Source organism: Beta vulgaris, chromosome 7 (assembly GCF_026745355.1).
Source record: "Beta vulgaris subsp. vulgaris cultivar EL10 chromosome 7, EL10.2, whole genome shotgun sequence".
In the NCBI taxonomy this organism is placed as follows: Eukaryota; Viridiplantae; Streptophyta; class Magnoliopsida; order Caryophyllales; family Amaranthaceae; genus Beta; species Beta vulgaris.
This window is the reverse complement of record NC_079208.1, coordinates 59,019,753-59,042,848: the sequence shown is the minus strand read 5'-3', so window position 1 is coordinate 59,042,848 and position 23,096 is coordinate 59,019,753. Positions and strand designations below refer to the sequence as shown.

The 23,096-nt window shown below is 36.2% G+C and overlaps 1 protein-coding gene and 1 non-coding gene across 2 annotated transcripts; one reads left to right on the top strand and one right to left on the bottom strand.

Moving 5' to 3' along the window:
* Positions 1-398: 398 nt before the first annotated feature.
* On the bottom strand, positions 399-505 carry LOC125492192 (small nucleolar RNA R71). Its single transcript, XR_007268636.1, has one exon. It is a non-coding gene; the product is annotated as a small nucleolar RNA R71 (small nucleolar RNA).
* A 17,879-nt stretch (positions 506-18,384) lies between these two features.
* On the top strand, positions 18,385-21,839 carry LOC104900182 (hypothetical protein). Its single transcript, XM_010687547.4, has 3 exons — positions 18,385-19,354; positions 20,256-20,331; positions 21,458-21,839. The coding sequence occupies exons 1-3, from the start codon at positions 18,575-18,577 to the stop codon at positions 21,640-21,642; spliced, it is 1,041 nt and encodes a 346-aa protein (XP_010685849.1). The 5' UTR covers positions 18,385-18,574; the 3' UTR covers positions 21,643-21,839.
* The last annotated feature ends 1,257 nt before the right edge of the window (positions 21,840-23,096 follow it).

The following is a 23,096-nucleotide window of genomic DNA, read 5'->3' as shown; positions in this document are numbered from 1 at the left end:
ACCTCACCTATTACTGTCAACATGGGTGAGAATGTTACTCGAACCTTAGAGATATGCGCAACCATCTCCTGATAACGTGCCTACTGGGGTACGGATGCCCACTATTGCTGCTACAAATTTTGAGATCAAGTCTCATGTTTTGAATATGGTTCAGAACAATCAGTTCGCTGGGTTACCATCTGAAGACCCAAATCAGCATCTGCAGAGATTTTTACAGTGTTGTGCTACTCAGAAGCAAGCTGGTGTTACTCCTGATGAGATGAAGCTCCTTCTATTTGGTTTTCTCTGCGCGATAAAGCTTTGTTCTGTTGTATAACAAGCTGCCTTCCACCATCACCACCTGGCCAGAACTTTCCAAGATTTTCCTCATCAAGTGGTACCCTTACCAGAAAACTGCAGATATGAGACATGCCATAGTTACTTTCACCCAAGATCCTGGTGAATCTCTATATGAAGCTTGGGAGCGGTTCAAGGATCTGCAGCGTCTATGTCCTCATCATGGGTTGGACCAGTGGTACTTGTGTCAGATTTTCTACACTAGAGTTGATGCAGATACACGACGGGTAATTGATGGAGCATCTGGTGGGTTCTTCATGGATAAAGCAATTGAGGAAGGGTATGAACTTTTGGAGAAGCTAGCATCTAATCAAGCCTCTACCATTCGTTCCTCTTTGAAAAAAGGTGGTAAACATGATGTTGAAGCCATTTCTCTACTGTCTGGGCAACTAGCTACTCTAACTCAGAAAATTGACTCCCTGAAGTTAGGTAATGATTCCTCCCATATGAGTGTTAATGCGATGGCTAGTGCTTCTAACTATAATGTGCATGTATGTGATGCTTGTGGAATATCTGGGCACAACTCTCAAGAGTGTCCTGCGCTGGGAAATAACTGTGAGGCTGTCAATGCTTTCCAATCACAACCTAGGAACCAATTCAACCCCTATTCTAACACCTACAATCCTGGGTTAAGACACATCCCAACCTCTCATATAGGAGTACTAATGTGTTGAACCCTCAACCTCAACAACCATATCCACCTCAACAACAGGGTCAACAATACCAACCTTCACAACAAGCTCCACCTGGTTTTCAGAGAAATCAAGCCCTCCACAGCCTGCTCCTCCTGCTGACCCAGCCATGACAGAGTTGAAGAATATGATGTTCCAGATGCAGAAGGGGTTCAATGCTTTTCAAGCTGACACAAAAGCTCAACTGGAAAATTTGGGCACGCATAACAAGATGTTGGAAACTCAACTAGCTCAGTTGGCTAGTTCTTCTGCTAGTAGGCCACCTGGGGCCTTACCTTCCAATCGATGCAACCAAGGGACACTGCCAACGCCATCACTCTTAGGAGTGTACACATTATGATGGTCCCCCAATGCCTAAGGATGGTCCGGTTGAGTCAGAAAAAAATGCAGACATAACTGAAACTTCGTCAGCTCCTGAGGCTACCACCAACACAAATGCAGAGAAGCAGACAATACCTGAAAACAGTCCCTCACCACTCCTGCGATCAAGGTTCCTTTCCCACTCGTCTATCAAGGAATAAGCTGGATCACCAACTTGGTAAGTTTATGGAGGTAGTGAAAAATCTTCAGGTAACTGTTCCATTTACTGAACTCATTACTCAAGTACCTGCATATGCTAAATTTTTGAAGGAAATTTTGACTAGGAAAAGAGCTTTAATGCAGTAGAAACTGTTGCCTTTACTGAAGAATGTAGTGCTCTTTTCAAAATCAATCCCCCCCTAAATTGAAAGATCCGGGGAGTTTCTCCATCCCTTGTAATATTGGCACCATATTTATTGACAAAGCCTTATGTGATCTAGGTGCTAGTGTTAGTGTCATGCCCTTGACTGTTTGTAAAAAGCTTGACATGGGAGATTTAAAATGTACCAACATTACTCTTCAAATGGCTGACCGTTCTGTTAAATACCCCCTAGGTATCTTAGAGGACGTTCCTGTGAGTGGTAGGTAAATTTTACATTCCTGTGGATTTTGTTGTGCTTGACATGGAAGAGGATACTCAAATCCCAATCATTTTAGGGAGACCATTCCTTCATACTGCTGGAGCTGTCATAGATGTAAAAAATGGGAAATTAACTTTGACTGTGGGGGATGATAAGGTAACTTTTAGTTTGACCAATGCTTTGAAAAGTCCCATGCTAGAGGAAGCCTGTTACAGAATAGATGTCATTGATGTGCTGGTTAATGATGACATGCCTCAATCCCTTATGCGGGATCCACTGGAGGCTTTGCTTTGTTTTACTCTTCCACAGGTGATGATATTATCCGGACTACTGAAGCGGATGCTTGGGAAGCAGCTTTTACCTGTGTCGAGCTTGATGGTACTACCACTCATGAGGATGAACGGTTAGTATGTGCTACTCCACCGGTAGAGGTAAAGAAACCTGAACTGAAACCCCTTCCCCCTTCTCTGCGGTATGCTTTTCTGGATGATTCTGAAAATTGCCCTGTGATTGTTAGTGCTGCATTAAATGATGGTCAAATGTCTCAACTTTTTCTGTTTTGCGACAACATAAAAAGGCAATTGGATATAACATTGATGATTTGAAAGGCATAAGCCCTGACTTTTGCATGCATAAAATCCATCTTGAGGATGATCATCGTCCTAGTATACAAGGTCAGCGTCGTTTGAACCCGAATATGCAGGAAGTTGTCAAAAAGAGGTTATGAAATTGCTTGATGCTGGGATTATCTATCCTATTTCTGATTCTAAGTGGGTGAGTCCAGTTCAAGTGGTTCCTAAAAAGGGTGGTACTACTGTAGTTAAAAATGAGAAAAATGAATTAATTGCTACAAGAGTAGTTACTGGGTGGCGTATGTGCATTGACTATAGGAAATTAAATGTTGCCACAAGAAAGACATTTTCCCCTTCCCTTCATTGATCAGATGTTGGAACGTCTAGCTTGTCATTCTCATTTCTGTTATCTAGATGGCTATTCTGGTTTTTCCAAATCCCTATCCACCCAGATGACCAGGAGAAGACCACCTTTACATGTCCTTATGGTACCTTTGCTATAGAAGGATGCCCTTTGGCCTATGTAATGCCCCTGCTACTTTCCAACGTTGTATGATGGCCATATTTTCTGAATTTATTGAGTCCATCATGGAAGTATTTATGGATGACTTTAGTGTGTATGGCATTATTTTGATGCATGTTTGCTGAATTTGACTAAAGTACTGAAAGATGTGAGGATGTCCACCTTGTCTTGAACTGGGAGAAGTGCCACTTCATGGTTACTGAAGGAGTGGTACTTGGTCATATTATTTCTGAACGAGGCATCCAGGTGGACAAAGCAAAAATTCAAGTGATTGAGCAATTACCCCCTCCTGTGAATGTTAAGGGTGTTAGAGGTTTTCTTGGTCATGCGGGATTTTATCGCCGCTTTATCAAGGACTTCTCTAAAATTGCTAAACCACTTACTCAGTTGCTCCTCAAGGATGCCCCGTTCCTGTTTACTGATGAGTGTCTAGTGTCTTTTAACAGGATTAAGCAAGCTTTGATTACTGCTCCTATCATCCGATCTCCAGATTGGACCCTCCCTTTGAGATTATGTGTGATGCCAGTGATTATGCGTGGGGACTGTCCTTGGTCAGAGAAAAGACAACATCCTCCATGCCATCTACTATGCTAGCAAGACACTCGATGAAGCTCAAGTCAATTATGCCACTACAGAGAAAGAGCTGCTAGCTGTGGTCTATGCCTTGGACAAGTTCAGGACCTATCTGCTCGGGTCTAAAGTCATTGTCTACACTGATCATGCTGCATTGAAGTACCTTCTCGCCAAAAAGGAGGCCAAGCCTCGACTCATTCGGTGGATTTTGCTGCTCCAAGAATTGACTTGGAGATCAGAGATAAAAAGGGTGCAGAAAATGTAGTAGCTGACCATTTGTCCCGATTGCAATATGCAGATATGGAAGAAGGTCCCCATTGACGACTCCTTTCCTGATGATAAGCTCCTGGCAGTCACTTCTGTTACCCCGTGGTATGCGGACTTCGCCAACTTTTGTGTGAGTGGACAAACCCCTCCAGAGCTGAGCTACCACAGAGGAAGAAATTTCTCCATGATGCCAAACAATTCTTCTGGGATGACCCTCTGCTTTACAAGCTCTGTGCTGACACTATATACAGGCGATGTATCCCAGAGTGGGAGGTGCATGACATTCTGAAGCACTCTCACTCCCTTCCATGTGGAGGCCATGCTGGGCCTTCCAAAACGTAGCAAAGGTACTTCAATCTGGTTTTTATTGGCCAACACTTTTTCATGATGCTAGTATGTTTGTTAAGTCTTGTGATGCATGCCAACGAACAGGAAATATTTCCCGTAGACATGAGATGCCCCAAACACCCATCCTAGAAGTTGAACTATTTGATGTGTGGGGTATTGATTTTATGGGTCCTTTTCCCTCTTCCTCAGGCAACAATTTCATACTTGTTGCTGTTGACTATGTCTCTAAGTGGGTAGAAGCTATTGCATCACCGACCAATGACTCTAAGGTTGTCATGAAAATGTTCAAAAAGATTATCTTTCCACGGTTTGGGGTACCAAGAGTTGTCATTAGTGATGGGGGATCCCACTTTCACAAAAGAACCTTTGAAGCCCTACTCAAAAAGTATGGTGTCTACCATAGGACTGGCCTAGCATACCACCCTCAGACAAGTGGGCAAGTAGAAGTGTCTAACCGGGAGATAAAATCTATTTTGGAGAAAGTGGTAGCTAAATCGAGAAAAGATTGGAGTGATAAGTTAGATGACACCTTATGGGCTTATAGAACTGCTTTTAAGACCCCTATTGGTACCACCCCTTATCGCCTAGTCTATGGAAAAGCATGCCACCTACCTGTCGAATTAGAGTATAAGGCTTTTTGGGCGGTTAAAGAGTTGAACCTTGATGCTAAATTGCCGAGAGAGAAATGTTTACTGCAGATTAATGAGCTTGATGAACTTAGACTAAATGCTTATGATAGTTCGGGCTCTACAAAGAGCGCACTAAGAGATGGCATGATAAGAAAATTCTGAGTAGGGAGTTCAATATTGGTGACAAGGTTTTACTATACAACTCTAGACTCAAGCTCTTTCCTGGTAAGTTGAAATCTAGGTGGTCTGGTCCTTTTTCTGTCACTAACACTAACAAGTTTGGTTCTATTGAGGTGATGAATGCAACAGGCGAGAAATTCAAAGTTAATGGACAACGTCTGAAGTTGTACTATACCGGAATCCCTGTTGGATCTGTGGAGGAGCTATACCTTCAACCCCCCTCCCCTTCTGTTTGAGGGATGAAGCATTATGGTCGTGCGGGACCTTTATAAACAGCGCTAATCGGGAGGCAACCCGATTTCCTTCTTTTTGATTTCGTAGTTTTCTAGTTTTTTTATTTATTATTTTTTTTTATTTTTACTTTGTTCATTTTTGTAGTTTGGTGAGAGAGTGAGAGGGTACTGATATCCCTCTTCAGGTTACATGTGTGCAGGAGTGCCTACCAAAAGAAAGAAAAAAAAATACGAGACAGAGCTCACTGGGTATCGCCCGAAGACATCGGGCGTGTCTGCCCGATCGGGCGCGCAACGAGCAAGTGAAAAACAAAGGAAAAGTGCGTCGTCCGATCCTATCGGGCCATCCCGCCCGATCGGGCGAAACACCGTAAAAAATGTTACGACAAAAATGACCCGATCGGGCGCCTACACCCGATCGGCGCGCAACTGAAATTGAGAAGACAAAAAAAAGCGCCGATCGGGCGTAGCACCGGATCGGGCCCAACACATTCTTAAGAAAAAAAAAAGGACGCCCGATGGCGTGGGCGAGCTCGCCCGATCGGGCTCGGGGTCCGGCTGGCGATTTTAAAGGGGATTTTCCCCTTCTTTTCACTCACTTCCTCTCACATTTTCTCTCTCTTCCAAACCCTAACCCCCAAATTCTCCCATCTTCTTCTCCAAACCCCCTTTCCACCATTGAAGACCCTCCTTCAAATCTTCAAATTCTTACCAATTTTTCTCTCCTATCACTTTCTACTCATCTCTCATCCTACTTTCTTTTTTTTCTTTTTCCCACTCTATCTCTCTCCTTCATCTTTTTCTCCATTTTTTTCTTCCACCATTAAAGTGAGGATTTGAGTGCTTCAAGTCTTCCCCATCTTATCCCCATTAAAGAGTGAGTTGAAGGGTTGATATTTTTGCATATCTTAGCATAATGTTCACAAGGCGACGAAGATCTACCACGGGGTCCCAACCACCACCACCACCACCGGAAATTCCCAGAGATGAGACTTTCCCGGAGTCATCTTCTCCACGGAAGAACAGAGGGAACGATTTCAGCGCCTCAAGGGGCGCGAGGTAAGTCCTACCACATTTCTTGATATTGAATTCTTGGATAAATTGGGCATTCATAATGAATTTAAGGAATTCATGAAAATCATTGGTATGGAACCCTTTTATACTGTTCATGTCAATACCTATCCCGTGCTTGTGTATGAATTTTATAGTAGCTTGAATGTGACTCACCCTCGTTCCGGACCAATCTCACATGTTTCCTATAGGCTTTAAATAGGGACTTCACCCTCACCCTGCCGGAGTTTGCTCGCATACTCCGTGTCCTCAACCGGGGGGAATTGGGCATCCACCTGACTATCATCACAGGGATGTCTACTATGCTATAACGGGGATGAAACAGATTTTACCTTGCAACACTGTCATGCTAGGTATATACACCAACCCATCTTCAAAATTTGGGTTCGTTTCATGTCTAAGACCTTGTTTGGGAGGGTTGAGGGGCAGCTCATTGCGGGGATGAGCTTTATCTCATAGGCAGCTACATGTATCGGGGCACTCCCCGCCGTTTCCACTACAACATCCCTCACCATGTTGCGCTCCAAATGGAGCGTATTGCCACCACATACCCTAAGAGGCGGCCGACGGGACGTTCTCCTCTCGGCCCATCGTGAACGGGGGGCTAGTCACTCTTTTTGCTAGGGCCATTCCAGACTTTGACGAGACCCGTATCAGCCAGCCTTAGGCCCTACCTCTTGGACTATGCCTATCTCACTCGCCTGCATTGGTTAGAACGGGGTGGGGACACATACAAGTGGCAAATTAACGGAATGCGTTCCATTGACCTGCCCAGCCCTTTGGCCAAAATCAAACCTGGCCAACCTCACTATCACCTTCCCATTGCAGGTTCTGACTTTCCCACCCCGCCCCGAGATCCCTGAGCGTACTATTATCGTCGCCCCATGTTGAGGATATCCCTCATCTTCTGATGCTCCCCCTCCCCCATATTCTACTGCTCCTCCTTCCTTTGATTTTCAGGAAATGATGACCCTGCTTCACGCGATGGATACTGGCATTACAGCCAATACAGCGGCTATCCAAGGTATCAGCCAGCAGGTTGATGCCAATGGTGTCTTCTCAGAATCTTAGTCAGCGGGTCGATACACTAGCCAACGATCAACACCTGGCTTTGTACTCGATGTATGACGAGAACTGCCGCTTGCATCGCATTGCTGAGCATGATGCACATCCTTCGTGGTATACGTGGAACCCGAGCTACAGTCAGCCCGGCATGAGGTGGATGGGATGATGCTAGTGAGGACGTGCACATGGATGACTGATATCCATGTCTCCCTTCCTCTTGTTGCAATGAGGTCATTGCCTCGTTCAGCTTGGGGGAGGATTTCTGTAAGTACCCTCTCACTATTATTGCTTTTTAGGTAGGTTAGTGTTGTGTTCTTAGGTTAGTTAAGCTAGTTAATTGTTAACTTTTTCTTTTCATAAAAACAAAACAACAAAAAAATGAAATATTGCTGAAAAAAAACCAAAAATACGAGTTGAACATGAATAGTCTAATTGCTTCCCTGTGCCCCAAACTTTGCCTTTAAAAATGATTTAACTCATTATACTGGATAATCGGGCATTCGTGATTGGGATGTTGTGATGTGATCTTTGATTGCCTTGGTCTTGAGTAGATTTTGATGATAAAACACCTACTTTAACTGCATGCTTGGACTGGTTACATTGTAAGGATTCATTCGAGCCTTCGGATGCATATTTATGTCCGAATTATCCTTGTGTGTTAGTTCCTCATATCATTCTTATCTTGACTTTGGCATTGTACTCGTTGATTTCTGATGACTTTGAACATTGTGCTGTGATAGAGGCGTTCAATTGTTTTGATTTTTGGCCTCAGAATTTTCTACAAAAGAATCATTTCCCTCCTAGCCCCGCTGAGCCTAATGAGTTTTTTTTGGATCTATATCAAGCCACATTACACGCCTTGAGCCTTTTCAATGTTTATTGTCCCAAGCCTAGCTTGGGGGAGCATTTGTTAGGATAGAACTAGTGTGGTTGATTTTCGGGTTGATTGGAAATAATATGTTTATGATGACATGAGTGAAGTGAATAAGAAAAAAAAAAAAAAAAAAAAAAAAAAAAATAGAAGAAATAACACATGAAAAGATCAAGAAGTCACAATCATGAAAAAAGAGTAAAAACCAGAACAATACATTTTGCTGAAAACTATCAAGAGAACAATTGTTGGTTGGTTCGAAAAATCTAAAGTTGGTCATTATTTTGGGTATGTGATTGAGACATGGAAGCTTTTTACCACACCTAGTTCTACTAGTGTTGATTGCTCCCCTTTTCTGGGCTTTTCCACCACATTCCCAAATAATTCCCATACCTTTACCCGAGCCCCATTACAACCCTCAGAAAGACCTTTTGAGCACTTGTTTGAATGTTTATTGGAATGATACAGAGTCAATGTGCCAAAGTCGAAGTTTAAGTTTGTTATTCGAGTCGACTTGAGTAGGATGAGCGATATTTACCTTTTAAACACATGAGAGTGTGAGAGGGAAGGGATATTATGGTTGGGTTGGTGAGCGTTCGGGCACACTTTATGCTCGCCACAAAAATTGAGAGGAGTGACATCCTGGTGAGCTCCTTTTCAAGATGTGCAAGTTATGTATGGTTGCTATTTCGGACAATCTGCTTAAGTGATTGGTAGTCAAAAGTGATCTGATCAACTGAACTTGAACTTTGCTTGCTTGAAGGTTTTTGAGGTCAAAATGTTTGAGTTTCATACTTTAGGGGTGAAGCAAATTCTATTCATATTCATGTTGTGCTTTGCTTAGGGACAAGCAAAGGTTTAGCTTGGGGGAGTTTGATATTATGGTTTTATATAGAGTTTTCTCCCCTAATTATGTGCTAAAAGTTGTGATTATGGTGCTCTTAGGAGCCATTTGGTACTAATCTCTCCATCTAGTTGTGGTTTGCTATTTTGTATTGAATTGTAGGTTTTGGAAGCTATCACCTACTTTACATGATTGCACAGTGGATTAGAGAGGTTAGATGCCGAGTTTCTAGATCCCGAGGATGATTTCCGGGACTTTGAGCAAAGAAAGAAAAGAAAACGAAGATAAGCCATCGGCCCGATGGATCGGGCGGCCCAGCCCGATCGGGCAGAATAACCAGTCTTATATTTGCTGCGGGCCCGATCGGGCGTTTATGCCCTGTCGTAATTCGGCTTTCGCCCGATCGGGCGAGTTGGCCCGACGTCGGGCGCCATTCCAGCACTCTGCCTCCATTTCATAAGCCGCCCGATGTCATCGGGCGGGTCAGCCCGATTGCATCGGGCGTCTTGCGTTTTGGCTTATCATCTTCTTTGGAGCCCGATCCAGTCGGGCGACTTTGGCCCGATCGGCGCGCTGGCGGACGCGAATTTTTAATGATTGCGGGCCCTTTTTTCGAGATTTTCTTCTATTGTTTTAGGGCTTGTATAAATAGAAAAATGAGAATTATTAACGGGGGATCGAGTTCTTATTATTAGTTTTTCTCTCTAGAGTGTTTAAGAACCTTAATTATTGCTTTGTGATTTCAATTCAAGATCAAACCTTTTGCTTATTCATAGTTCAATATAATTCGGTAATCTTTCTTCTTTACTTCTTTGTTATTTCTTCCATTGTTAATATATTGTTTTCTTAGTTATTTGCCATGTTTCAAAGTATGAGTTTTTATATGATTCTTGTTATTGATTTCATGATTATGAGTGAGTAGTTCTATATCTAGAATTGTGGAGATCTATGTATAAATAAGGGATTGATAGATTAGTTTGATTATCTGGTATTTCAATTGTTTCCTTTGATTGTTTCTTCATGCTAGGATTATAAGTTAGGCCTGATTTATATTTCTACTTCTGCAATACTGAATCTACTTCGAGAGGAGAGATACCGTATAGGCTTTCAATTATTAGGCAAAGTGACCCTTGACTATGCGAGAGCGGCTGGGTGATCTTTGAGGGAGGTAATGTTCGAGAGAAATTACATGTGCCCTAGACAATTGACTTACTAGGTGGTTATCGTTTATCCTTGATTTCCCGAATTGTATGCATAGTGATCCATGATTCTAGTACTTTACTGATATATTTACATCTTCTTATTTAATTCTGTTACCTGTTTAGCTTAATATTAAAGTTCAGATACAATAGTACAACTTCTCCCTGTGGATTCGATCCCGACTTCCGTGACTACTAGTTAGTGGACCTTAGGTTATTTTTGACTAGGTGATGCGACTTTAGCCTGTCATTAGCTCATACTCTCTCTGTTTCAAAACACTTGACACACTTCACTTAACACGCTTGTCAATGCATATAAACCATTCATCTCTCCAATTCCCTAAAAATTATAAAAAAGTTGATTTCTTGATTATACATACTGAGACGAATCTGACAAGATTCCACATGAATGTATTTTTCCTTACGGAAAAATCACAAAACACGGTCAAAAGAGAGTATATGAATAGCGCAAAATTCAAACCGTGTCAAATATTTTGAAACAGAGGAAGTATTATATTCGAAACAAGAGGATTTAATTTATTCATTTGAGATATACCAAGAATATGCACATCACAACCTGTTTGTCCAAGGCAGCAAAGGCTGGCAACTACAGTCACGAGTTGTATTGCTTAAATCACAACGATCTTAAGCTTTGCCTTAAATTAACATACTGCAGTATATGACCTCTTTGGTTACACTTTACAAATAAAATTATACATAGAATTTAATGATGTAATCAGTTAGAATTAATTCTCTGATGCAAAATTGTCAGTTATTAAAGCTTGTCCTTGGTTTTATTGTCAGAAATGTCTGAGATGCAGTAGTGTATAACTGAAGATACTATTTGATACTTCACATTTCATACTTATACTTCATAATATTTTTTTACAATGGGTAAACAAGCTAAGGTTCTACTTCATGCACTATACCCAACTCAATATCCCTAGACAATACCGTTTGTATTCACGTGCATGGCCTGTATTCCTTCTGCTGCATCTTCCTTTTCTTTTAATTGGGAGTACTTACAAATACACTTAGGTTGTGTTTGGGAACATGTATTTCATTTGAATTCTAGAATTGTAAATCCCCACATTCAAATCCAAATGATTTATTTGGGAAAAATTAGGAATTTCAAATGCATAATTTGAACATGTTTGTAATGGTATTGTTAATGGTGGGAGAGAGAAGAAGGGGGAGAGTGATGAGAGGGGAGATAGAAATAAACTGACACTTATTTTGGATTTGAAATGACATATGTTTTGGTTGGATTTCAAATTCTCCAATTATGCCTTACTTCTTACGAGTCTTGGATTTGGGCCAAATACAATTCCAAATTCTTAGATGATCCAAACAAGTGATTTGGCCCAATTTCAGGATATCAAATGAAATTCCAGAATCCAAACAGGCCATTATATAAATTATAATAGAACATATTCCTTTTCTTTGAAATATATAAATTATAGTGTTTATTGCGATTTTTAGGGTTTCATATGTCATATATGTAAATTTTTTGATAGAGCGCAAGTGGAAGCAAATAGTGATAATGAGAAATTAGGTAAAAGATGGACATGAAAAGTAGAAATGAACACACAATTTAACATGGGAAAACCCTCAAAAGAGGTGAATTAACCCACGATGACAAGCACTAATATTATCCAATATATGAAAAAGGGTATGAGAATACAACCCGAATGGTTACAAGAGTATGGTATGACTCTCTAACTAATATTGGATCTAATTTTCAAGAGAGTTGGTAATCTCCCGAAGGAGATGTATAGGTATATTCTCTCTAGCTAAGAGCTAATATGTATGTATGGTACATTTGGTACACTTAGTGTACTTGGTACAAATGTAAGTCTATACTAAGTGGGAAATTTATAGTACAAGCAAGTTTGGAGGCCTAGCATATTAGCACAAGCCTTGGAGCCTAAGGGCATTGTAATCCTTGAGGCCAAGCCTTAAAAAATATGCAAAAGACTTGGAGGCCAAGTATATATGTGTGAATTTCCTCCGAGGCTTACAAAACAAGCTTGGATTAATTAATGTGGGATTTGTAACACAAACCCAACAGATCATACAATCAACGCAACGATTTTTAAAATTTCTTGTATAGTTTCACTTGTGTTTACTCCATTGAAGATTGAAAAAATTTCTCAACCTCATATGTGGACTGGTTATTATATTGACCGTTCTTTGTAAAAGTGTCATTTTCTTTGGTACAGTATAAGAAGTCAGGACACCCTTCTTTTAAGGGAGTGACCTAAAAAAATCAAGAACAAATTAATCAAAGGTAGGATCGATTCCAGCGTCGACGTCCACGCCATGGCATCATAAATAGAGTGCTATTTTTTAGATAGATAATCTGCTGCACAGTTGGCCTTGCGAAAATGTGTTCTATGGAGCAAATAGTCAGCTGATTGAGTATCAATCTGATGTCAGTGATGAGTGTGTGAATTTATGGCCATGAATATCGACCTTAAAGAATTCGAATTACCACTTGATTGTCTCCTTCCACATGTGTTCTGAATATTTAGATTTTGCTCCAAATTAAGGCAATTACGGAAGCTCTAGGCTTCAACCACAAGAGCTGAAGTGCTACCAAAATGATACGCTTAAATTAGGCGGTAAAACATGTCCGAAAGAGTTACAGATCAATACAACAACAACAGCTGATGCTCCAAAGGAAGATCCATCAAGATTAAGTTTACAACATCCTTGTGGCGAAGGACGCCATTGAATAGGTATTACGGGAGGTGACCTGCAAGGAGGAAGGGAAGAGATAGTGAGAGATATATTTGTCATTGTACGAGCGATTCATTCCTGTTGCAAATGTCAGGCTCTATAGTACATACGATCTATGTTCATAGTGTTGTTCTCAAAAACAATAGAATTAAGTTCTTTCTAGATGCTCCAAAGACTATGACTAACCAATCGAATAGACTTGTGACGATGACAGAACTAAGGCAGTGCTCAATATCAGTAGGTATATTAGACCAAAGTTTTTGCGTTATATGATTGAAGTGATCTAATATTGTCGAGTAATAGGACACGAAAAGAAAAGATGACTTATGATTTCAGTGTCTGTATGACTATACATATCGAACATTGAGAATTATCAGTTATTAAATTCTCTCAAATTTATACTTCTCCATTTTTTACTTGCACCATAGTTTATTTTGGAAATGACATATTACTTACACCATATCCATTTTGTTAGCAAAATATATTATCTCTCCTAATGTACGAGGTCCTTATTTATCTTTCTTTCTCGCTCTTCTTTTCTTGTTATCTTGTGCCAACATCCAATACTGCATGCAAGTGAAAAAAATAAATAGAGGAAGTATTATATAATTTTAGAGTATGCTAGCTCAATGATTATTTACCAAAATTTTTAATTTCATTCTTATGTGGCAATAGACAACCAAGAGTTATGTATACCGCAAATAAGAGGGAGATTTTGCACCAAAAGATAAGAGAAGGATATTTAAGTCCCGTTTTTTTAGATTGGGAGAAATTGAATTGACCGTACCTGAACGGAGAAAAACTAAACATAAGAGAGATCCTAAACTGAAATGAACTGAAAATAAGTATAAGAAAACACAGCTAAGTATCACCAAAAACGGAGATATTTATTAGTAGAGGAGATTGGAGAGTGGAGAGGAATAGGATGGCTCCCCGGAGCTCCTACACGGACTATTTGACCGTTGTTTTGTCAAGGGCAGTAAAATTTATCGAAGAAAAGGTTTTTACAAATTTCAATTATTCCATGCGTGTATTTATAAGCTCAGAACAACATATTTTCTATTGATTAATATCCTTTCAATGTCTTTATATATGTGGATTTATTTGTTGATTCCCCCATGATATTTGTTGCTTTAAACAAAGGATCGATAAACTTGGGTAAGCATACCAAGGAAGATCCAAAGCATTATTATGGACTCTTTCATAATAATATTCTTTTATGAAAAGGATAACTACAAGTTGCTATAGATTTATACATGGTACCACATGTTAATTTTTTTGTTTCTAAATATAAGACATGTTAAACATTTTACGAAAAGAAAAGCGTAAGATGGGTTGAATATGGCTTTGTGTCAAAAATGATATCGAATATTGTATTAGTATTATAAATTAAGTGTAATCTTATCTTATCTTATAAAATGACATATTTATTATTTTTGTATTGTAAAACGACTGAAGTATATTCCTAAATAATTTTTCTTCTTCGAAGCCTTATAGTTAGAAAAGGAGGGAGTACTATTCTATTTAAACCTTGTTTTTTTAGACTCATTTAATTTAGTTTAATTCAGTTCAATAAGATTTAATTAGAAAAACATGTCATTACCATTATCTGGAAAAAAGAAGTAAAAAAAAAAACAAAAATTATTAAAAGAGACGGTCTAATTTTAATGTAAAAGTAGATCTAGTAATTAAATGAATTAAACTAGTCAGCGGAAGAAATTAACATAGTCACTATTAGACTAATTCTCTTTTTAATATTGTGTTTATTATTGTCTAATTTTAATTTAAAAATAGGCAATCCCTTACCCGCCAAATTTAAAAAGTAACCATGAGCCTAACACCTAAGTAGGGGAAGATTTCTTTGTAATCCGTGATTAATGCAAAGCCGCGCCACCATATGATGCAAAAGCCGCGCCATCGTTAATTGCAATATACTAGCAACAATAACTCAAACTCAAATGCTTTAATTTTACAAGTAAACTTTATCAAAGAGAAATTTTACAATATACTTTTACAAGTGGACGAAATCTATGGCTCGCTTTTACTTGTACACCTACAAGGCTAGAATTCTTTTGTTTTTCTTGGGCTTGATTAATCAGTAATCACTTTTCACCCATGCAAAAAGGAAGTTATGAAATTATGCATTTAGAGATTAAGGAGGTATTGTATTAGCAACTTTGTTCGTTTCTTTTTAGTTTACTCACTTTACTTTGGAGGAAAACTGAAAAGGAAAAAGAAAAGTGGTATAAGAGAGATATTGAACGCGAGAGAAAAACTAAAAAGTTTGGTTAATATTGACTGATAACATTGAATGAAGGTGTATGTACTTATCAATTATTCTTTGCTCCAATAAGTAAATCCTTTGCCATGACACTATACTATGTCTATTAAAGAAGAAGAATATATAAGTTCAAATTAGTTACCCCAATTATATATTAAGGTGTTTTAGCTCCTTAATTATATTCAATGATATAACATAAGTAACTAAATAATTGAAACATTTTATTTATTCCATTATCTAATTCAGTAGAGATATTTTAGGAAGTCGGATAATAACTGTTGTTTTTTCATAACGAGGATAATAACTATTTCTAATTTAAATGAAAGACAATCTATCTTCTGCGCGATGCATCACATACTTAAATGGTACAAAGAGTTAACATAAAAGAAACCCCCTTCTCTTTTCTCTCTAAACCCTAGCCTCCCCTACCCCTTCTTCATCAATTAGGGGCTACCATGGATGTTTTCATCCATGGTAAGCCCCTCCCCCCTTTTTATTTTCAGTTTTTAGTTTTGTTGAATAAATTAGTATTTCTTTATGAAATTTTTTTAGTCTCTATTATGAAGATCTCCTTCTCCCCTATGGGAGTTGTGAGTGGGTTTTTTTTTGTTTTTAGATATGAAAAATTATTCTCATTGGTTGAAGTTCGCGACTCAACATGAAGGTATTTGAATCTCGGATGCGGTAAGCATGGCTCGATGAAGAATGTTCTTCCCAAACTATGTCCGAATGATAAACTTCCTCATTAATAGCTGTTTGATTCAGCAAATACAAGGGGGCTGTGTTGTATCGTCGCTCGATCTGGTTCAAAATAGTTTTTTCGAAAACTAATTTGATTTAACTTTATTTAATTGTATCTTAATTTTCTATAATATCTATTGTAGATGCCGTTTGGCCTTCAATTAATGAAATTTCTCTTTGAAAAAAATGGTACAAAGAGTTTCATAAGTAACTCCATATATGTTTTTTTTAGTAATCCCATTTATGCTTATTAGTAACCTCACATATGCTTTTAATTTTCTTACCCCATATATATGTAGTACGTACATTATATTATTTCCTTTTTTGGACCACTAAAACTAATGGTGTGATATGCAATATAGAAGAATTTTGCAATTTTTAGAGTATTTTATAAATAATAATGATGACTGTAATAAAGTGAGATTAGGTAAAGGGATAAATTAAGGAAGAATAAAAGTCCAAAGATCTATGCAATTCAATTTTAGGTCCTTAAACTTTTGTGATCACAATGATATGTTAATGATCATATTAGTTATTTTAGGTGTTATGGAAAGTCCTCAACATTCTAGCATGTAGTACTATATAGTGGTAAAAATGTGTAATTATGATGTTGCTACCAAAAATTTAATTTCCAAATGACAACTTTGTTGTCCCCTCCAAAGGAAAAGATTAGGCTACAACATTGAAGGTCGAGATAATCCATGTGCATCTTTTGAGGGTAAAAGCATGAAATTATTAAACTTTTGGTAGGGTCTTGAATTAACAGGCCTGATTTTAATATATTATTAAGTTAATGAAAATGATTAAGATAAGATTAGTTAGGGTTGAAAAACAGTGTCTATATATTACATAGTAGTGGTAGTAATAATGATGTTTTGCACCCAATATATCACCCAAAATTAGTTTAATAAAAATTATGAAAAGAGACGGTCTGACGGTCTAATTTTAATATAAAAATAGACCTACTCACTAAATGGATTAAACTAGTTACCGAAAGAAGTTAACCTAGTCGCTATTGCGCCAATTCTCTTTTTAATATTGAGCTTACCATTGTCTATTTTAATTATAAAGTAGATGGTTTCTTAGAAGACAAACTCTTTGTTTAATTAATAATTTATTAGGCAGACCTTCATATTGATAGAAAAAGTTTGGCACAAGTTGCTAAATGAAAGGTACCTTCGTTGAAAGAGGGAGTTTGAGAAGCAACCTTCAACAAATAGCAAGAACATATATAGAATTAAGTTATTAGTGGAAATTTTGAGAATTAATTATACGCAAAGGTCATTCTTTAATCATAAAATGGAGTAGGTGTTCGATTCTTTCTAACAATTCAAAAGGCTGTCAAGATTTATTGTCATGCATGTTAATACATTTTCCCTAGCAAGTTCCTCCATCTATTTTTTTTTTTTTTTTTTTTTTTGGATAAAGTAAATATGCATGATTTTGACATTTTTAGTTTTACTCATCATTAAATTAAAATGCTTCAATTATCTTTTTTCTTATAGATTTCATCAATATGTATATGTCTTATATGAAGAAAATTAGAGAGTAGTAATTATGTATTTAGTTTCATTTTGTTTTAGAAAAAGTTATTATTAATTCTTAGGAAATTAAACGCATAAAGACTTGAGATTAATTATAACGAAATGAATTAGAAAAGAAACACAAAACTATTTTTAATATACTATATTGCAGATATAAACATAAAAGAGAAGCACAATATATGACCGTTATTATGTTAATTCAGTATCTTCTATCAATTAATTTACATTCTATTTTACGTTTATACAAATCATTTTAAAATATACTCACTTTGTATTTTTTTATCTTTCTCATTTGAAATCTTAACAGTATTTACAATTATGGAGAATATTTTGAATTCTTCTCAATATATGAGAAAAAAAATACACATGCGAGGCTTGTTTAATTTGTCTCAATTAATATATTCATTATATTTTTTTACTAATATGTAATGAAAAATATTTACGGTTGAATAAGTGCATCATCAAACGCGCACATTTAAAATAAGAAAGTTAAAAAAATACAGAGATAATATTAGCTTAAAATATAATTCAAATATAATTCATAATTTCAACAAGATAGATAAGAGCTCACATAAATAAACAAAAAAAAATCTTTCATTTTATCATATGATACAATCATATGAATATGATTATAATCTTCTTAGGTAAATTTTCCTAGAAGTAGCTCCTAATACAACATAAAACATTCACATCCATTTATGAGTCAACATTTCATATACTCCCAAACCAATGGACCCCACAATACTCTCCCTAAAAAATCACTCTTCAAACCCTCTTTTTCCTCTATTCTCACCCTTTAAAAACAGAACATACACCTACTCTCAATCCTCCTTAAAAATCTCTTTATTTCCCCTCCAAAAAAAACCTCAAAAAATCCTACCCTAATCTACCCTATTAATTCTCTCATAAACACACCAAAAAAATGCCATTAAAACTCAAAAACATGAAAGGCATAGATTTCTCTTGTGCTTCACCATCTTCAACAGCAATTTGTTCAAGCACAAACCAACATTTTATGGTCAAAAACACCACAAAATCCCTTAACCGTTTAAACTCCTACGTAAATGACCATTACAAAACTTTCACTAATAACATGTACAACAATAAAACTCACCATTCTTCTTCTCCTAGAGCTCCTTGCATCTCTGAACTCCCATTTACTCCTAGACTTTCGTCTTCGTACCGCGAAAAACCTCGTAAAAAACCATCATCCTCCATTGTTAAACACAGTGATGTGGGAGTGGGACTTACTCCTAGAAGAAATAGCTCGGCCGACGTCGCCGATGTTCGACGTCGGTACTACGAGAAATGTAGCTATAATAGTAGTTTTAGTCCTCCTCATAGTCATTCTTCTAGGTATCTTTTAGGTGAGTCCAAATTTTTGGACTCACTTTCTGAGTCTAAGAAAAATGATACTAATTATAGTAAGGTTAAGAATGAATATGATGCTTGGGCTTTGATTCCTAGTACTCCTGTAGTGATCGATGAATCTCATGAAAAGAAGAGTTTTGGATCAATGTTGGATGCTGAAAAAGAAAATAAGATTAGTAAAAGATTAGCTCTTGTTAATCCTAATGATCAAAGGGTAATTAAGTCGAGTAATTATGATGATGGTTTTTGTCAGAAGCAAAAGAGTATTGGGTATTGTAAGAATGATTCTCTTGTTTTGAAGAATTCTTCTGGAGGTCGATCTCGCGACCAGGTAATTTTGTACCATCTCGAATTTCAGAGCATTTACATGAACTGTTTAGCTTGGTAACCAGTTTATGAGTTGGTGTACCTGCATGCTAGTAGTATAACAGGGGATTGGTGTTCGTACCAATTATCTTTCCTAATAAAAAAATGGGTTCTATTCGTGTTTGAGTGATTAGCATCTCATATTAAGACAATGAAATTTCAAAAAAACTTGGCAATTTATTATATTATAAATTCTAAAATAGCGTCATGTATATCTAACTGAATTTGTCTTGAATGAGATTTCAAAAAACTTGGCAATTTATTTATACTTATAAATTCTAAGATAGCGTCATGTATGTCTAACTGAATTTGTCTTTGATATATATTTTCCTAGAGTTTATATTGTAAGAGACCGCCTACTTTTAAATTAAAATTAAGTAATGATAAGCCCAAAATTAAAAAGAGAATTAGCACAATAGTAATTAAATTAGTTTTTTTCGGTAACTAGTTTAATTCATTTAGTGACTAATTCTACTTTTATATTTTTCAATACTCTTTTTTTTTTAATAATTAATGTTGCTAATATTAGATATTAAGTGTTGAATTTGTATAGGAGATGGTGAAAAACAGAGGAATATTTAACTTATATTAGATTAGATTAGATTAATTCCCCTCAAAGACAAAAAAAACATAGATTAGATTAGATTAGATTAATTGGTTCGTATTACTATGTAATAATGTGATATATGATGCTTTTCATAACGGGTATCTTTAAGCTCAGAAGTATACTATATAAAAATATGAATATGGTTAGTATTTCGAGTTTTGGGTGATGGTATTTAAGTTATTTAATTGCATGAAATTTGATGATGTTTTTGTTTGTTGCTGTGTTATTGAGTAATTTTTTACTGATTGGGGATATGCAGGTTGTGGTGTTGAGGGTATCATTGCATTGCAGAGGTTGTGAAGGCAAGCTTAGGAAACATCTCTCCAAAATGGAAGGTCAGTCCATTGATTTTTTTTTTTTGGTTTTTCAGTATATTTAATTTTTAACATTTAGGCCTTTTATTAGTCTATTAAAGGGTCTGTTTTATTCGACATAAAATAATTGAACTGAAATGAATAGTGATATGTGAGAGTAAAAGTATTGTCCAGAGCTAAACTGAACTAAAGTGAATTAAACTGAAAATAAGGTGAGGAGAACAGACCCTAAGGCTTTGTTCTAATTTACTAATGAAAACTCAATTGTGATCCATAAATTATTGGTTTTGATCAATAACAATTAGTTCTAGTTGGTGAGTACTAGTGGATCAACAAAAATGAAGATTTATCAACATAAAAATTGTAATTAGGAATAAGTTATTATATAATCCGTGAAAAAATAATCAATTATCTTAATGTAATAAGAACCAGTTGAAAAGAACTGAGAACACGGCTATGTTACTCAGACACAGATCAAGTGTCTACTCGGATACGGGTGTTCAAGTATCTTACTCGACTATTTTGTAGAAAAAAAAAAACATCTTCTTAGTGTAAAATTAAGTATCCAAGTGAAGTGTCGTATTGTGTCGGAGCTATATGGAGCTTTGTTTTAACATTAGCTACATGAAAATTTTCCTTTGTATTGCAATATTCTAAGTAATATATAAACATTACAATTGCAATATTATAAGTATGTACAAGACTATAAGGCAATATCACTTCTTTTTCATATTTCCTCAATATTAGCTATTAAGAGAAGAAGTTAATTTCATAAAAGTATTAAGAACTATAATCTTCTAATTGAAGTATAAACATTATTTATATTGCAATATAAGTAATCATGTACTAGACTATGAAATGTTAATTTTGTTTAAAGTTCCTCATTATAGGCTATGACCATGTTCAAAAATTAAGGTGGCCATACTAGGAAACAAAAATTATTAAAAAATACGGTCTTATTTTAATATAAAAGTAGATCTAGTCACTAAATGGATATCCCTAATTACCGAGTTAACGAAATTACCCTAGTTACTACTGTGCTACTTCTCTTTTCAATATTGGGCTCATCATTACTTAATCTTAATTTAAAAGTAGACGGTCTATTACAAGACAAACTCACTGAAAAATTGTGGCTTGTTTTATGCAGGAGTGACATCATTTAGCATAGATTTGGACACCAAAAAAGTGACGGTAATAGGAAATGTTACACCATTAAGTGTATTAACAAGTATTTCCAAGGTAAAAAACGCGCAGTTTTGGCCATCAACAGCATTAAACTCGCCATCATCATCTTCTTCATCATCAAATTCTTCAACACTGGATTTTAACTAATTAATGTAAATTTAAACTGTTAGTTTGAAGCAGTTTTAACATTAAGTTTTAATTTGTGAATTAAGTATTAAGTCTTCTTATCTAAGTTGCTTTTATTTCCTATTTTTTTTGTGTGGTAATAGTACTACTATTGTGTACTGTAAATTACAATCTAGCTATTTTGAAAGTGTGTTGGATATATCATATATTGATATGTATGTTATGTGTGTTAATTAATTAAATAGTAATAAGAATATCACAAAAGAGCAAGTATGTACACAAGTTTATCTCTATGCAACTCCTTAATTAAATTTTTTTAATTAAGTAAAAAAAACCTATATAGAAGATCGAATAATTATTGCAATAGATGTGAAACTATCCAAAGTAGTAATTGTTGCAATAGAAAAGAACGGAGGAAGTATTTTGTATTGTACTCTTTTTGAATATTTAATGAAGCTCTCTTGAACTTTTTTTTATTCTAGGAAAATTTTGAGATATAGGGTACTAGCAAGTTCATTTAAAACCTATATAAGACCGAATAAGCTTAGATTAGATAATTCAGTTGAAAAACAATAAAGTATTACATGATGTATAGATTGCTTCCAAAAGTACATATGCTTCTTATTCATAAGATCAAGGTTGCTTGGTTGCATATAAAAGTTTTGATTTCCCTAAAAAGAAAAAGATAATTATGCTATTTGATTAGATTGACACTAATTTAAGTGCAACTTCTTAGAAAACTCTAATTTCTACATCACACTATAATGAAATTCCATGAGAACTAGAGTTCAAGCCAAAGTATGGAAATTCAATAAAATGTTATGGGCATTCCAACTTTTTTCAGAAGTTATTTTCCTTGTATCTAACCACAAACGACTACAAAGAATATAAACTTTGTTTTACGAAGTTATAAGTTAAAATAAGGATTATCAATTAGATCCAATTTATCTTACGTACGCTTAGAGATAAATTCACATAAGTTCCAATAGAGGAAATTCCTTCGCAGAAAATGAAATTTTAAACCGATACAAAGATTGTTTCGAGTAGGAGTACACGATGCATGATTCTAAAATAACATGATTGTTATTTTAAAGAAATTATACATAGATTGCTTCCACATTTGTTTCAATGAGTAAAAATTGTACCAATTCAACAAGCTGAGCAATGATATGATATAGGAAAAAGAGCACAATAGTCATATGATAATCATAGTGCAAATAGTTGTGAAAGCACGAGCTGCTAGACTAGCATGGCCATGATCCAATATGAATGTCGCATGAATATATGAGCATGCGCTGTAGTTTTTGAGCTCATTGAAAATTACAATTGAGTGGTCAGCACCAATGTTCATGACACATGAAGTCTTTTTTGTTGGGTCATAACACAGACATAATTTAATTGTTCTATGCATCATTCACTTTCTCTTTATTATTTGGAGCAGGTTTGTATTGAATATACTTTTAACCTTTTTTCAC